This window comes from Trachypithecus francoisi, unplaced genomic scaffold, assembly GCF_009764315.1.
Source record: "Trachypithecus francoisi isolate TF-2019V2 unplaced genomic scaffold, Tfra_2.0 Lachesis_group1, whole genome shotgun sequence".
NCBI lineage: Eukaryota > Metazoa > Chordata > Mammalia > Primates > Cercopithecidae > Trachypithecus > Trachypithecus francoisi.
In genome coordinates, this window is record NW_022681454.1 from 46,957,486 (window position 1) to 46,970,782 (window position 13,297).

At 38.2% G+C, this 13,297-nt stretch overlaps 1 protein-coding gene across 7 annotated transcripts in view; it reads right to left on the reverse strand.

Moving 5' to 3' along the window:
- Positions 1 to 2,683: 2,683 nt before the first annotated feature.
- The window catches only part of ARHGAP24 (Rho GTPase activating protein 24), a 524,860-nt gene continuing 514,246 nt past the window's right edge, over positions 2,684 to 13,297 (reverse strand). For 4 of the 7 annotated variants that reach the window (XM_033214186.1, XM_033214189.1, XM_033214187.1 and 1 more), the window contains 2 exons: positions 10,004 to 11,081; positions 3,817 to 4,880 (listed from right to left, as the gene is read on the reverse strand). In XM_033214186.1, coding sequence (XP_033070077.1) covers positions 4,637 to 4,880; positions 10,004 to 11,081 — 1,322 coding nt within the window. In that variant the 3' untranslated portion in view covers positions 3,817 to 4,636. Of the gene's footprint in view, positions 4,881 to 10,003; positions 11,082 to 13,297 lie in introns of all 7 variants that reach the window. The other 3 variants (XM_033214184.1, XM_033214188.1, XM_033214185.1) reach the window with 2 other exon arrangements.

Consider the following 13,297-nt stretch of genomic DNA (forward strand, 5'->3'; position numbering starts at 1 on the left):
TTATGTACCCAGGAGGATCTAGTCCACAGCCCTCAGTTTATTCATCATAGCCCTTAGAAACATTCATTGTATTTTATTCCATACCTTTAACACCCGATATCATCTTCTGTGTAGACATGGATAGAGTTGATGAAGGACAGTTATATGTAGTTGTTTAGACATGATTTTCAGATCATGGATGTAATTGTATTATCTCCGAAAGAAAGAGTGGTTTGGGTTACTTTCCTTGCCATCAATCTCTGGTAGATTAGCTGGGCACAGAAGAACTTTAGAGTCTCTGAGATCAAGATATAATTATATCCTGTGCTGGTGACCATGATACTTTTACTGCTGGTCAAATCCCTGAGGCCAGAACCTTGCTATGTTCCTTAGAAGCTGAAACACCCTTTCAATAGAAATAATTTGAGGGCTGATAGTTTCCATTTAGTGAGCACTTACCATGTCCCAGGCACTCTGCTAATCCCTTCACCTATTGTACTACATTCCTCATAAAAATATGATAAGGGAGGAACTATTAACCCTACTTCCAGAAAAAAGCAAATTTAGGCTTATATATATATTACATAACTTAAGTTCATAAAGCTATGAGGTGGCAGAGCGGGGTTTGAACCCTGGTCTTAGATTCCAAAACTCATGCATGTGGTACTCTAATCAGAGTGCAGCTCTGCAGTGTAAGGAACACTGGGGTTTGTGGTAAGCATCACATTCTTTAACGCGCTCCTGAATTCTCAAGGTGTTGTAATTATATCAATAATATAAACTACCCAGCCTGGGAATGATTTTTTGAAGGACATTCCAGCTTGAGAATCAATGGGAATGATTATTTAAACTCCACTTGGAGTTTTTAGTCATTTCATAATGAAACATATAAAATCATGTTTCAGTGGAACTGACTTCATAGGTAATTCTATCTTAAATGTTCTCCAAAGGATAACCAGACAGCCAGTTTGAATAGTGATGCTAACACAGTAGGCCCCACATCTGCAAGCAAATCCTTTCTCCTGAGTTTATAACTTAAGATTCATTTTAATTACCTAAATAGTTTTAAGAGGCATATACAGGATGCAGCAAATGAAATCTTGATATTACCTAACTACTTTGTATCCTTATTGATTTCCAATTTATTCTTATGTTAATTGCAATTAATATTGTCTAGGTTTTTTGTTTAACTAATGGAAATCCAGATGAACATGCTGCTCGTAGTATCCATTGATTAGTGCCATCATCACTGAAATTGACAATTAAAATTGACAATATCATCCCTCAAATATTACAGGCCACGTAACACCCTGTGTGTGTTTGTGTGCATTGCATTCCCAAAATTACTGCAAACTCACTGTGCTGACAGTCTCTTTGCCATAAGGCATGAAGGGATTTAAGAGCAAGAATATATAATCCTGGCCTCTTATGAAGCTCCATTTATCAATAGAGTTATCAATGGAGCAAAGTGACAGGCACTTGGATAAGCACATTACATACCACCATTAACCATGGCAACATCCCTACTTTGTTGGAGTTATTATCTCCAGCTTGTAGATGAGATCAGACAAGTCAAGTTACATGGTATTGCCACTTATCTTGCATAAGGCATGTTGAGAGGCAGATCTAGGTTTGAATGGCTCTCAATTTTCTGCTATTTCCACTTCACCACTCATTCTCCTAAATTGCTTATTATTTGGTGAAGAAAATAATCCAATGTGGGAAAGACAGAAAGAGATATACGCGAATTGGGGCACAAAAAGCAACTAACACTGCTTTGAGATTCTGGGAAGCTTCATGAGGAAACTGACATTGATTTGGCTCTTAAAGGATGTTTGGAGTGCGCCAGCTAGAAGGAAGGCATCAAGAAGGACACAGCAATAGCAACTGGAAAGTTCTAGAGGCATGAAATGGCATGGCAGGTGTGGTGTGAAGTGGTAGGAGATGAGAATGAAACTAGAGGTAGGGCCTTTTACACTATGTGAAGGGCTTTGTCCTGGGCAAGTGACAGTCATCATATGTAATTAGCAAGATCAAGCTATAGTCAAATGAATAATTTCAAAAAGGCAGCCTGCAAAGGACAAAAGTCCAGGAGACATGCTGGAACAAAAGGCGCTGGGTAGGATGCCTTCATCAAAATGTAAGGAAAAAGTGGTTAAAGAGAGCAGATTAAAAAGGCAAAGATGAGTGGAACAGACTAGCTGGTGAGCAAATTTATGAGTGAAGAAGGAGATAGAAAAGAAAAATATGAGTTGGCTGGGCGTCGTGGCTCGCGCTTGTAGTCCCGGACAAATTAAGTGACCCGTCGTTGTCATGCATCCTGCATAAGTTTTGGGAGGCTGAGTGGGACAGATAGCTTCAGCCCAGGCATTTGAGACCAGCCTGGGCAAATGGTGAAACCCTGTCTCTACAAAAAAATACAAAACTTAGCTGGGCATGGTGGCATATGCCTGTAGTTCCAGCTACTTGGGAGGCTGAGGTGGGAGGAGCACCTGAGCCTAGGGAGGTCAAGGCTGCAGTGATCACACCACTGCACTCCAGACTGGGTGACAGAATGAGAGAGTGAGACTGTCTCAAAAAAGAAAAGAAAGAAAGAAAAGAAAAAAATATGAGTTAACATTTACGGAGTCCTTTTTGTATTCTACTAGCAGCTGTGCTCAGCCTAACCCAAGCTCTCTCATTAAGACCACATAACAACTCTATAGGAGTATTATTTTTATTATTCCAATTGCACAGAGGAAAAATAAGTTATGCACGGAGGGTTCAGTAGTAACAGCTGGCAAATTGTAGACCACTGGAATCCAAGCAGTTTGAATGAACATCTTTGTGTTTTACTAGTACATCATATAGCTTTCTGGATGAGTCTGAGGTTTTTATCAACTATGATAAGGACTGGAAATAGGTGAAAAGATATGAAGAGAGTGTTATTAAGATCAATTTTCACATTTTGAGTTTGAATTTCCTACCGTGTGTCCAGGTGGAAGTAACTGGTTAAATGACTGAAAGACAGAGAAAAAGGAATTAAAGAAGTTATTGCTAGGAAGGTAATGGTTGATACCATAGGACCACAGACACTTGCTCAGTGGGAGGGTAAAAATAAAAGCAAGATAGTGGCAAGGATGAAAACAGTACAGACCACTTTCCCTCTTGAAAATAAATAAGCATATGCAAGCATTCAACCTTCAAACAACACAAAACCCATAAACACGAGTATGCAGTCTTTATTTCTGATTTTGACTTTTGTAACTTTCTGTCCTACTATGAGAAAGATTATTTGCCTGGCTTCTCAAAACCGTTGTCTTATTGTGAGGAACTGTTCTCCCAAAACTCTAGCTCTAAAGAGTCCTGGGTTTTTCTAGAAAATTAGCATTGCTGAGGTTCCCATATTTGCCAAAATTTGAACTTTAGGCATTCACCTTTTAAAATTATTGTATATTTTCAACAGGAAACACTGATACCGTCAAAATTAGAAGCAAAATAGTTTGTTTCTTCCAAACTTTTCTTCTTCTCCTCCTTCACCCCAGCCCCCTCCCACCAGCTTCTTGCTGCAAACCAACTTTGCAGCTGTAGTAGGGAGAGAATCCCAGATGGCAATAGCCTGAGTGAGAAAAAAATGTCACTACATGACACATACTCTAGCAGTTTCACTCAGAGGGAAACAGTAATACCATTTCACTGCTGGTATTCTAAAGTGCCATTGTTGGGAGGTGGGAGAGGTTTGAGTGGGAGACAGGTGCTCACGTGGGCATGGTTTAGCAAGCATTGTTTCCCAATTCCTAAGTAGCAGGAAGAATTCCTCTACAACTATCCAGCAGTTAAAGAGATTTGGTCCAGAATGACAGAGTAATTCAAAGCCTGAATGGTTAAATGGCATTCTTTACCATGTTTTTCTTCTCTAAGGAGCATCCTGCATTGGTGATACACACTGAGGATCTGGCAAGGTAGACAGTGGGCCTCAGAAAGGGACTTTCTCATGGAGTCTCAAAGTTCCTATGTCAAATTGTCTAGCAAAAGCAAAACTGAGTGGGGCCAGGGGAAGAATTTTAAAAGCAGCTCAAAGGTTCCTTGTGATTCGACTGTATTTTATAAAAGTATTTACATTTCTCTTTTTGGTCATGACAAAGTCTATTGGCACAAACAGCACAGCCACGAAGTATTCTTCTGATTTTAATAACTCATATATTTATATATATATATTTATATTTTTGCTTATCTTCATTTCCTCAGCAAAAAGGGAAATAAAAATATTGATCTATAAAATAAGCTGATGATAACACAATGCCAAAAATAGCTTATGTTAAGTGCAAGGGGTGAAGCTTGAAAGCAAGCTAAATTGCAACAACATATTGATTCAACATTTTAAATACAAGACTTGCAATAAAATAATTCTTGAAATATGCTTCTCATTTTTAGTTGACTTTTGAAAAACTACTCTATATACACATATCCAGTTGTAACACTTGACAGTAGCATTATGGGGCATGATATAACTTTGGTATACATTGCAGATATGGATGGTTAATGTCTGTAAATGATATTCCTTCACCAGTTAGACTTCTGTACATCCAGGTGACCAGCCACCTGATTCTAAGTCATATCCCACCAGAATCTCTGGAGTCCTTGCCAGAGCCATCGGAGACAGCAGGCGAAAGCAGGCTCACTGGATCCATATTGTGTTTCCTCTCTCGGTTCTCCTGGGTTCCACTGTCAGTTCTCCAAATGTGGAAAAAAACTGCTCCATTTCTTTCTGTAGCATATCATTTCTTTTCTCAGCATCTTCTTTTGCTCGCTCGGCATTTCGCATTTTTATTTCTATCATTGTGAATTTTTTCCTCTCCTGATCCAGTTCATCATGGAGGCTCATCATTTCTGTTTCCAAAGTCAAGTTTCGCTGTTCTAAGCTACAAAGGATGGGGTGGGGGGGTGGCAGGCGGGGAGGCAAGAGTAAGAGATAAAGTGATTTTATTCACTTGAAATGCAAGAGGCATACAAATATTTTCTAAATTCTCTATGATGCTTAGGAAATTGGAATAAAACCCTTTCAATGATTTAAAAGATGTAATTTTGTTGTATTATTTTACTATTTGCTAAGATGATTTATTGTCAGTTTAGTAATTAGGTCCCAAGGCCTCTCTTGTGAGCAGCTGTCATTTAATAGTAAATAAGTGAATGCCAGCACAGAGAAACCAGTGACACATGCCGGAGAGAAGAGACAGAAAGCTTCCTGGACGTTAAATTGTAAACTTGACTATACTAAATGCAGCGGGGAAGTCTGATAAAGTTGAAAAAAAAAAAAAAAACAGAGGGCCATAACATTTGCTTTCTATAAAAGGAAAAATAGTGACAGGAAAATGTCATTGTTGGTTAAGTTCACCGCTAAGAATGGGGTTTTTGGAAGCATATAGAGTCCCATCTTATAAAAGAGTACCCAGAGTAGTGAGCTCACATTGATACGAGAGGTAAAGATCACATGCGTTAAATAAGCACTGCATCTTACATTTTGTAAAAATAAAGCCCATTCCTTGCTATCCCCAATTCTCACTGCTTCCCAAGTTATTAATATAGCTTAGGACATAGGTAGTTTATATCTGTATAAATTGATAGTTGTTTTGTATAGCTGTATTAATAGCTTTTGGATAATTGTAGAATTCACAGTAATGTCCTTAAAAACAGAGACTGTTTTCTCCATAACTACTAAGATCCAAATCATACACGTATATTATTCAAAAGACGTGTATTAAAATTACATCTTTACTATAAGATGTATTTTGGTCATGACTGACTTTTTAATTTCTCCTATTCTGAGCAAAAGTCCCATGGGACTCATTCAAATTTACCAAGCCAGTGAAATTTGAAAGGTTAATGCACGTGTAACTCTCAGAAATCTGATTATTTTAATAACAATTTTAAAATTAAAATCTCAATTACATTTCTACTTTGAAAAATTTGATCCCCACATGTTCATATTTCACCCAGATAAGAACACTTAAAAATTAATCTTCCTTCCCTTTGTAAGCAACTAGAATTTTAAAAAAATAATACTTCATATTTTGTAATCTTACATCATTTAGAAGGCTATTTTAAACATATGACCACATTTTTACCTGAAAATTTGGTACTATGCTGGTTGCCACTCAGAATTATTCTACAATGTATTCTCTTTGCTTTCCAAAGCTATTTTAGAGCCAAAATGTTGGAAGCACTTGAAGTTAAAATACTGAGGACAACCGTTACAAAACAATATATTGACACATTTGTATGTATCAGGTGCTTGTGTGAAACTTTCAGGAATGAAAAGGACTAAGTTGAATACAGAAGAAATTCCTCCCAATGTAAACATTTAAAAGTGCTGGAAAATTTTTAAGAAATATATTTTAAAAATACATAATCAAGGTTAAAATAAAAGAGCGGGGCCGGGCGCGGTGGCTCAAGCCTGTAATCCCAGCACTTTGGGAGGCCGAGACGGGCGGATCACGAGGTCAGGAGATCGAGACCATCCTGGCTAACACAGTGAAACCCCGTCTCTACTAAAAAAATACAAAAAAAATTAGCCGGGCGAGATGGCGGGCGCCTGTAGTCCCAGCTACTTGGGAGGCTGAGGCGAGAGAATGGCGTAAACCCGGGAGGCGGAGCTTGCAGTGAGCTGAGATCCGGCCACTGCACTCCAGCCTGGGCGACAGAGCGAGACTCCGTCTCAAAAAAAAAAAAATAAAAAAAAAAATAAAAGAGCGGTTCCAGGTATCAGAACCAAGGAAGAAACTCAAATACAGAACAATAAGTAGAAGCACACGAGGGATATTAGTCTTGGATAGAGGCCACAGAGCTGGGGGCTAGGTTTTTCTTTTTCACATGAGGACAGAAGATGAGGCCTCCAGTATTAGGCAGGCAGAAAACTACAAATAATTTAACTGAGAGCTTGGAACATCAACTGTTTTTATGAAGAAGAGACTACAAAATCTCTAATCATGGGCCTGGGGAAGTATCAGAATGGAATTAGCACATCAGAGTATCAGTAAGCTACAAACCAGGTCTGAGAAAAGTTACCTAGAATGCCTCAAAAATGATAATTACAGAAATTTAATATGGGAAAAATAAGTTAACAAAGAAGGAGGACAGATTAACAAGGTCAAACATATCTTAACAAGGGTTCTGGAAAGAGAAAATTGAGAAGGTGGGGAGATGAAATAGACAAAAAGATGATGAAAAAAAAAATTCCAGAATTGAAAAGATGTAAGTTGTTAGATCAAATGATGAAACAAAGTTTGAAAGTTAAATAAAGGAAAAGACATATCAGGAAGTTACTAATCAAAGGAAGATGGTATGACAATATTAATATCAGAAAAAAATAGACTTTAAGGTAAAAAGCATTATTATAATGAAAAATAAGCACTAATGAATGATAAAAGGATCAATTCTTCAGGGAGCTATGAATAACTCTAAACTTCCACTCACCTAGTAGTAGTCTCAAATTGCTCAATATAAAATATGACAAAATTGTAAAAAGAAACTGATAAACTCAGAATACTGTTAGGAAATTTTTAAATATCTTTCTCAAAAATTATAGATCTAGCTGATAAAAATGAGGAGAAATGTAGAAGCTTTGAATAGCCTGATTAACAGACTTGAACTCTTGGTCATATATAGAATCCCAATCCAGTAATAAGGGAATAGTTTTAATAGACCAAATGATTAATGTCACTCAGATGAACATCTCTGACCACAATACAATATTTTCTAAGAAAATTAAGTTAGAAATTGGCTGAGTACGGTGGCTCACACCTGTAATCCCAGCCCTTTGGGAGGCTGAGGTGGGTGGATCATCTGAGGTCAAGAGCTCAAGACAAGCCCAGCCAACATGGTGAAACCCCCGTCTCCACAAGGAAAAAAAAAAAATTAGCCAGGCATGGTGGCACACATCTGTAATCCCAGCTACTCAGGAGGCTGAGTCAGAAGAATCACTTCAACCTGGGAGGCAGAGGTTGCAGTGAGCCAAGATTGCATCATAGCACTCTCCAGCCTGGGCAACAGAGTGAGACTCTGTCTCAAAATAAATAAACAAACAAACAAACAAACAAATAAATAAATAAATAAATAAAATTAAAAAGAAAAAAGAAAGAAAAGAAAAGAAAGAAAAAGAAACCAATTTGGAGAGGGAAAAAGAACACATCTTTCAAAACTAAAAACCATATATCTCACTGATTGGTAATTTAAATATTATCTATCTGGCTACCTACGTTCTATCTATCTACCTACTATCTATCCATCTATCCATCCACCCTTAATACTTGTGGGGTAAAGCTATAAAGGAATTTAACATATATCTCATTGATAATTAAAGTAAAATATTATCTATCTATCTATCTATCTATCTATCTATGATCTATCTATCCATCTACCTACCTATTTACCTACCTACTTATCTATCCATCCATCCACCTTCAATGCTTGTGGGGTAAAGTTACAAAGGAATTTAAAGAAAAATGAATAACTCTAAACAGAAATGATCAAAATTTAGCCAGAACAGTTAACTTTCTATAATTTCATGGCTAGGCCACGAGCAGTCCCCCACCCTACCCTACTGCAGACCTCTCCTTTGGCCTGTCACGAGGGTAAGAATGTGACAGTGAAATGGCCCATTGAGATGACCTCTATTGAGAAGTTCTATCAGCTTATCAAAATTTCTGAAACATACCATAGATCTCAGAACAAATATGCATCAGCGCCATCCTCAGAAATGAATGTATCCATCTGCAAATTCATAATGATAACTTTTTTCTTTTTCTCCTATATTTAAGGTGTGACCCCTTGCCTCAAAATATAAGCTTCCCAGTGTGAAATGCTAATTTATCATCATGGATTAGCAGTAATTCAGAATTCCAATACCTAGTGGTTCCAAAAACTACATTCAGAAAGAATAGTAACCCTTTAAGATGATGACCCTATATTTTTATTTAAATCTCCTGTCACTCTGCATTGTATAGAAAAATTCAAACCAGAATTCCACTCGGTGATATTTACCAAAAGAATACTTTCCAAGGAAGTAATTTTTCAATCTCATTTATAAGTACTATTTTTCAGTATTTATTTTGCCATAGCTTCTGAAAGTATGTTATCTTTTTGTCTGATAACTGATAAATGGATAGGAATCATATTAAGGTAAATTAAAGCCACCATAACAACCGACTGAGGATCCTAGCACACCATGGAGGAAGGGTTGCCCAAATCACATAGCCTGAAACTGGGACTGAGACCACTAGAGGAGCTACTCCTACTTTGATCACTTTATGAGAAGATGTACATTGATATAATTAGGTTTTAGCATAATTGCCTCTTTATAAATCAGTTTTTCCTCCTCATTTAGGCTCAGTCTTCCTTGTTCATGTGAACACACTTCACGTCACCCCTCTTCTCAAAAACTTCCATAGATTTCTATCTCAGAGTAAAAGTCAAAGGCTGAAAATGAGCCTGTCAATCCTCTGTCACCTGGCTCTTATGGCCTCTCTGAGCTCATCTGAATCTTCAGGGTCTGGAACAGAGACTGGCAGATAGAAGGCACTCTCTCAACATTCAATGATTGAAAGAGTAAACATGGAGGTTTATTTACTTCTACTTTTATTTTTACCCTAGCTTCATCCTTTTCTTGTTAGTGAAAACTAACAGCCTCCTAACGCTCTGTCCATCTCCTCACAGCCCCTCTCCTTCCAGCCCTCTAATGCCAATCTATCTATTTAATAATAATCAAAGATGACATTTTTGAGCCTATTCTGTACCAGGGAAATATTCAATCACTTCTTATGTGCTTTTGAGGTAGATACTACTAGTATTTAAATTGTTTACATTAGGGAATCAAAGCTCACAGAGATGAAGCTAACTTGCACAAAGTCACAAAGCTCATAAAATGGTGGAGCGAACTTGGGTTTCTTTGACTTTGGAGCCAGCATATGTCACCCTCAGTGTGATCCCGTCCCACAGTAGGAGGCTACTGAGCCCTCTCTGGTAGTTACGACCTCCAGATTTTCCTCACCTCTTTATCCTGGACTCATACTCTATCTTCTGTTTGGTCATTTCCTGTTTCAGGCTGGAAACTAAACTGTGCAGTGCACTGTGGTTGCTGCTGCTGTTACCAACAAATGTCTCACTATTGTCACTGCTGCTAGTGGCACGACTACTTCGACCTCCCACACTCCTATGGTCACTTTTGCTTTCATAGTCCCTGGGGTGGGAAAGGTCTTCCTGTGGAGGCCCATCCAAAACAGGGTCCTCAAAGTTCCCCCCATAAAAGTCTTGCTCTGGACAGGTGGTGGTGGAAGAGCGACAGGAGTTGGAGTTCTCGGGGAGGGAGATTTCACAGGAGGAAGTGGACCAGGTGGCGCTGTCGATGCTCTGCTTGTCATCAAGGTTCATCATGGAGAACTGTTGATGGACGTTATCGTAGGTGGACAGTCTGTTGTGCTGGCCTGACTCTCCAGCTTGTTCTTTCTGCTTGTTATCCCTCAGGGTCACATAGCCATTCGGCAGCCAGCTCATGTTTCGTCCATTTGCAGGGTTCCCGTGTGTTTCGCTGTTCAAAATGCCCATGCGCACCATTCCATTCTGTACACTGTGCGTGCCCATTTTGGTACCAGATCCCTTCAGTGAAGAGGTCCTTCTAGACTGTAGGCTTCCATTGGGGGTGGTCTGCGCTTTCTCAAGACCTTCTGCATTACTGCTGCTGAAGGACCCATTGGTAACTATCCCACTACCCTTATTAAAGGCTGGGTTCTTTTTGACCATGAGAGGGGGACTTCTAGACACATCTAGCTTGTGAACGCTGTTCCTTGGGCTGTTGGTTTTGCTGCCTGATAGAGCTGTGGGGGATCCATTGTCCATGCTGCTTCTCTGGGGTGACTCAGACTTGTCCCAGGAGCACTGCCTACCAGGGCTGTTCTTGGTGTTATTGTTCTCCTTGTTCTGTAACTGCCCCGTGGTGGCTTTCTTTTGAATTTCATTGTTGTTGTTGCTCACTCCATCTTGGGGTTTGCTTTGTAGTTCTGCATCTTTGGGAAAGAGGCAATCATGTTTGCTAATCATCATTGACATCAACTGCTGGACCACCACGGTGCCTAGAATTGCATAGAACATAAAGTAGCATGAGTGAGACAGTTTTTATTTATTTCTATTTCAATGTGACTCTTAAAGAAACACATTCAAGTGAACATTCAGCAGTACCAAACCATATTTTTAACTATGATAACAGCAATAGAAGCTAAAAGAACTTGAGCATTTACTCTGTGCCATGAACTGTGTCAAGCACTTTGCTCTTGTAATTTAATTGAATTTTGAAACAAATCTATACATATATATTGTTATTATCACTGTACTATAAAGGTTCAGTAACTTGATTAAGGTTACATGTTAAGGACCAGACCCAGGGCTTGATCCCACAGTTAATCATTAAAAACCTGGGCTCTTAATCATAATACAATATTTATTACAAATTTGACATTTAATTCTGAGAAATATTTCTTAGGAGGAGGTCACTGTGACCTCTCATCTAATAACTGCCTCAAACTATCAAGATACTTTAGTGGTATCTGCAAATGGAACCTGATACAATTAGGCATGGTTTCTCTAATGTATCAAGATAATGAAATGCATAAGACGTTTGTTTGCCATTCAAAAGCTTTAGGGCATTTTAAGTGACATCAGCCAGAATGGTGTAGTGAAGACCTCCAAAAATCCTCTTTACCATATAAGCAACTAGCAAAAATTTCCAGAATCAACTATTTTGGAATCCTGTAAATTAACTAATGGCTTGATGCAATCTGGAGAGTGTTTACTTAAGAAAAATGGTGGAATGTCAGTAAGAGCAGCAAGGTCTGTAGCGTTTTAACTTGCTCTAATCTTATCCTCCTCTCCTTGAAAACCAACAGCCTACAATCACAAAGAAAACCAGCCATCTGGCAGCCACTGGAATGGGCAGAGCAGGGTTGGATTTTAGTTAGTAAATACAGTTTCTATATAAAACACTTAAAACTTGAGATTTGGTGAAGAAAATGATGAAAAAAGGCTTTTGACAATGCAGAATTTCATTAAAACAGCAGCTAATTGAGAGGTTGTCAGGGAGTAGAAACCTGACCTGGGGCAAGACCACTTTTTAGCTTCTGGTGACACCTGGGAAATATAATTCAAAATCAGATTTTGAATAGGAAAAAACATATTGTATTCATTTATATTCTACACACTTTTCCTGTGATGATTCAAAACTTATTAATATTTTAGACTGTACATCAGCAATAAGCAAGATCTACTGCTACATCAATGTTATTCAAATTTTGAAGTTCATAAAAATTAACTGGAGATCCTGTTACAAGGAAGATTGAAATTCAGTAGGCATAGGGTGGAACATGAGATTCTGCATTATAAACCAGCTTCCAGGTAACATTAGCAATAATAGAATAGTAGTGCTGGGATCACCTGGAAGCTTGAAAATTTCAGCACCCAATGCAGAGCTTCTGAATCAGAATCCTGAGGTGATTCCTGGGTGCATTACAGTTTGAGAAAAGTGTAGTAGATGCAAATATTTCCCTTATATCTTCCAAATTAAATTTCTTGGAAGTCCAAAAGATAGGATTCATTTTTTTTTTTTTTTTTTTTCAGATGAGAAATTGAGAGTCAGAGAGGTTAAGCTGTTTGCTCAGGGCACAGAGACGATGTGATTAGGGTGAAATGTAATATTTAGTCTTATTCCAAATTACGCATTTGTCCTAGTATATTTCAGCTGCTGCAATTTAAAACTGTAGCGGTAATAAGTAAACTTGGGATGGTTTTGAATATAAAACTAGATAAAGATAAATATCTACTGAATTACCATCAATCGTTACAGAATTGTGAAAAAAGACTGAATGTAACAATTCGCTGTATTACACAGCCTTCTTTTCTCTTTTAGTAATCTCTGAATTTGTTATCACATTTTCCATGCATGTTAGCAGTGGATCTGAGAAAAAAGGATTTTAGAGCAGTTAGAATAACACTGTCAAACTTATGTACTGTGCTTGAAGACATTGTGTATTCAATGCTATTTTACTACTTGCCCATACGCAGACACACTTTCAGAGGTTTGCAGTTTCCATTATATATGACTCTGTCTAGTATTTTGGGAAAATGGGCCTTTTTCCTATCATTGGAATGTTAACATTTGAAGTATCACTGCTTCCCGTCATAGCTACGAACTGTGTGGGCGCATGTAATTAATTGAAGAGCAACATCCCTAAGGTGTCCATGATGAGTCTGTGAACAGCCATGTCAAAGTGTACTTGCCACAATTATGGAGTATGAG